This window comes from Brassica napus, unplaced genomic scaffold (genome assembly GCF_020379485.1).
Source record: "Brassica napus cultivar Da-Ae unplaced genomic scaffold, Da-Ae ScsIHWf_487;HRSCAF=742, whole genome shotgun sequence".
Lineage (NCBI taxonomy): Eukaryota > Viridiplantae > Streptophyta > Magnoliopsida > Brassicales > Brassicaceae > Brassica > Brassica napus.
The window spans coordinates 1-2,500 of record NW_026016562.1 but is presented as its reverse complement, the minus strand read 5'-3'; the positions used below and the strand labels follow the sequence as shown (position 1 = coordinate 2,500).

The window sequence follows — 2,500 nt, the reverse complement described above, 5'->3', positions numbered from 1 at the left end:
ATCTCATGTTTGCTTTTCGTGAAAAAATACCAATTGAAGTGGAGGGTTTCTTCAAACAACAAGGAGCTGGGTCAACTATTCAATCAAATGATATTGAGCATGTTTCCCATCTCTTCTCGAGAAACAAGCGGGCTATTTCTTTGCAAAATTGTGCTCAATTTCATATGTGGCAATTCCACCAAGATCTCTTCGTTAGTTGGGGGAAGAATCCGCACGAATCGGATTTTTTGAGGAAAATATCGAGAGAGAATTGGATTTGGTTAGACAATGTGTGGTTGGTAAACAAGGATAGATTTTTTAGCAAGGTACGAAATGTATCGTCAAATATTCAATATGATTCTACAAGATCTAGTTTCGTTCAAGTAACGGATTCTAGCCAATTGAACGGATCTTCTGATCAATTCATAGATCCTTTCGATTCCATTAGTAATGAGGATTCGGAATATCACTATCACACATTGATCAATCAAAGAGAGATTCAACAACTAAAAGAAAGATCGATTCTTTGGGATCCTTCCTTTATTCAAACGGAAGGAAGAGAGATAGAATCAGACCGATTCCCTAAATACCTTTCTGGATATTCCTCAATGCCCCGGCTATTCACGGAACGTGAAAAGCGAATGAATAATCATCTGCTTCCGGAAGAAAGCGAAGAATTTTTTTGGAATTCTACAAGAGCCATTCGTTCTTTTTTCTCTGACAGATGGTCAGAACTTCATCTGGGTTCGAATCCTACTGAGAGGTCCACTAGGGATCAGAAATTGTTGAAGAAAGAACAAGATGTTTCTTTTGTCCCTTCCAGGCGATCGGAAAATAAAGAAATAGTTAATATATTCAAGATAATTACGTATTTACAAAATACCGTCTCAATTCATCCTATTTCATCAGATCTGGGATGTGATACGGTTCCGAAGGATGAACTGGATATGGACAGTTCCAATAAGATTTCATTCTTGAACAAAAATCCATTTTTTTATTTATTTCATCTATTCCATGAACGGAAGAGGGGGGGATACACGTTACGCCACGATTTTGAGTCAGAAGAGAGATTTCAAGAAATGGCAGATCTATTCACTCTATCAATAACCGAGCCGGATCTGGTGTATCATAAGGGATTTGCCTTTTCTATTGATTCCTACGGATTGGATCAAAGACAATTCTTGAAGGAGGTTTTCAACTCCAGGGATGAATTGAAAAAGAAATCTTTATTGGTTCTACCTCCTATTTTTTATGAAGAAAATGAATCTTTTTATCGAAGGATCAGAAAAAATTGGGTCCGGATCTCCTGCGGGAATTTTTTTGAAGATCCAAAACCAAAAAGAGTGGTATTTGCTAGCAACAACATAATGGAGGCAGTCAATCAATATAGATTGATCCGAAATCTGATTCAAATCCAATTCCAATATAGTCCCTATGGGTACATAAGAAATGTATTGAATCGATTCTTTTTAATGAAGAGACCTGATCGCAACTTCGAATATGGAATTCAAAGGGATCTAATAGGAAATGATACTCTGAATCATAGAACTATAATGAAAGATACGATCAACCAACATTTATCGAATTTGAAAAAGAGTCAGAAGAAATGGTTCGATCCTCTTATTTTTCTTTCTCGAACCGAGAGATCCATAAATCGGGATCCTAATGCATATAGATACAAATGGTCCAATGGGAGCAAGAATTTCCAGGAGCATTTGAAACATTTCGTTTCTGAGCGGAAGAGCCGTTTTCAAGTAGTGTTCGATCGATTATGTATTAATCAATATTCGATTGATTGGTCTGAGGTTATTGATAAAAAAGATTTGTCTAAGTCACTTCGTTTCTTTTTGTCCAAGTTACTTCGTTTTTTGTCCAAGTTACTTCTCTTTTTGTCTAACTCACTTCCTTTTTTCTTTGTGAGTTTCGAGAATATCCCCATTCATAGGTCTGAGATCCACATCTATGAATTGAAAGGTCCGAACGATCAACCCTGCAATCAGTTGTTAGAATCAATAGGTCTTCAAATCGTTCATTTTAAAAAATTGAAACCCTTTTTATTGGATGATCATAATACTTCTCAAAAATCGAAATTCTTGATCAATGGAGGAACAATATCACCATTTTTGTTCAATAAGATACCAAAGTGGATGATTGACTCATTCCATACTAGAAAGAATCGCAGGAAATCTTTTGATAACACGGATTCCTATTTCTCAATCGTATCCCACGATCAAGACAATTGGCTGAATCCCGTGAAACCATTTCAGAGAAGTTCATTGATATCTTCTTTTTCTAAAGCAAATCGACTTCGATTCTTGAATAATCCACATCACTTCTGCTTCTATTGTAACAAAAGATTCCCTTTTTATGTGGAAAAGGCCCGTCTCAATAATTCTGATTTTACGTATGGACAATTCCTCACTATCTTGTTCATTCACAACAAATATTTTTTCGTGTGGTGGTAAAAAAAAACATGCTTTTTTGGAGAGAGATACTATTTCACCTTCGTCAATCGGTCACG

At 36.1% G+C, this 2,500-nt stretch overlaps 1 protein-coding gene across 1 annotated transcript in view; it reads left to right on the top strand.

Annotated features, from left to right (window-relative positions):
- Nucleotides 1–1,968, top strand: part of LOC125604228 (protein Ycf2-like) — a gene marked incomplete at its 3' end in the record, with an annotated part of 11,559 nt that extends 9,591 nt beyond the window's left edge. Inside the window, 1 exon segment of the mRNA XM_048774708.1 lies at nt 1–1,968. This exon segment is cut by the window's left edge and continues 9,591 nt beyond it. Coding sequence (XP_048630665.1) covers nt 1–1,968 — 1,968 coding nt within the window.
- Nucleotides 1,969–2,500: the final 532 nt, after the last annotated feature.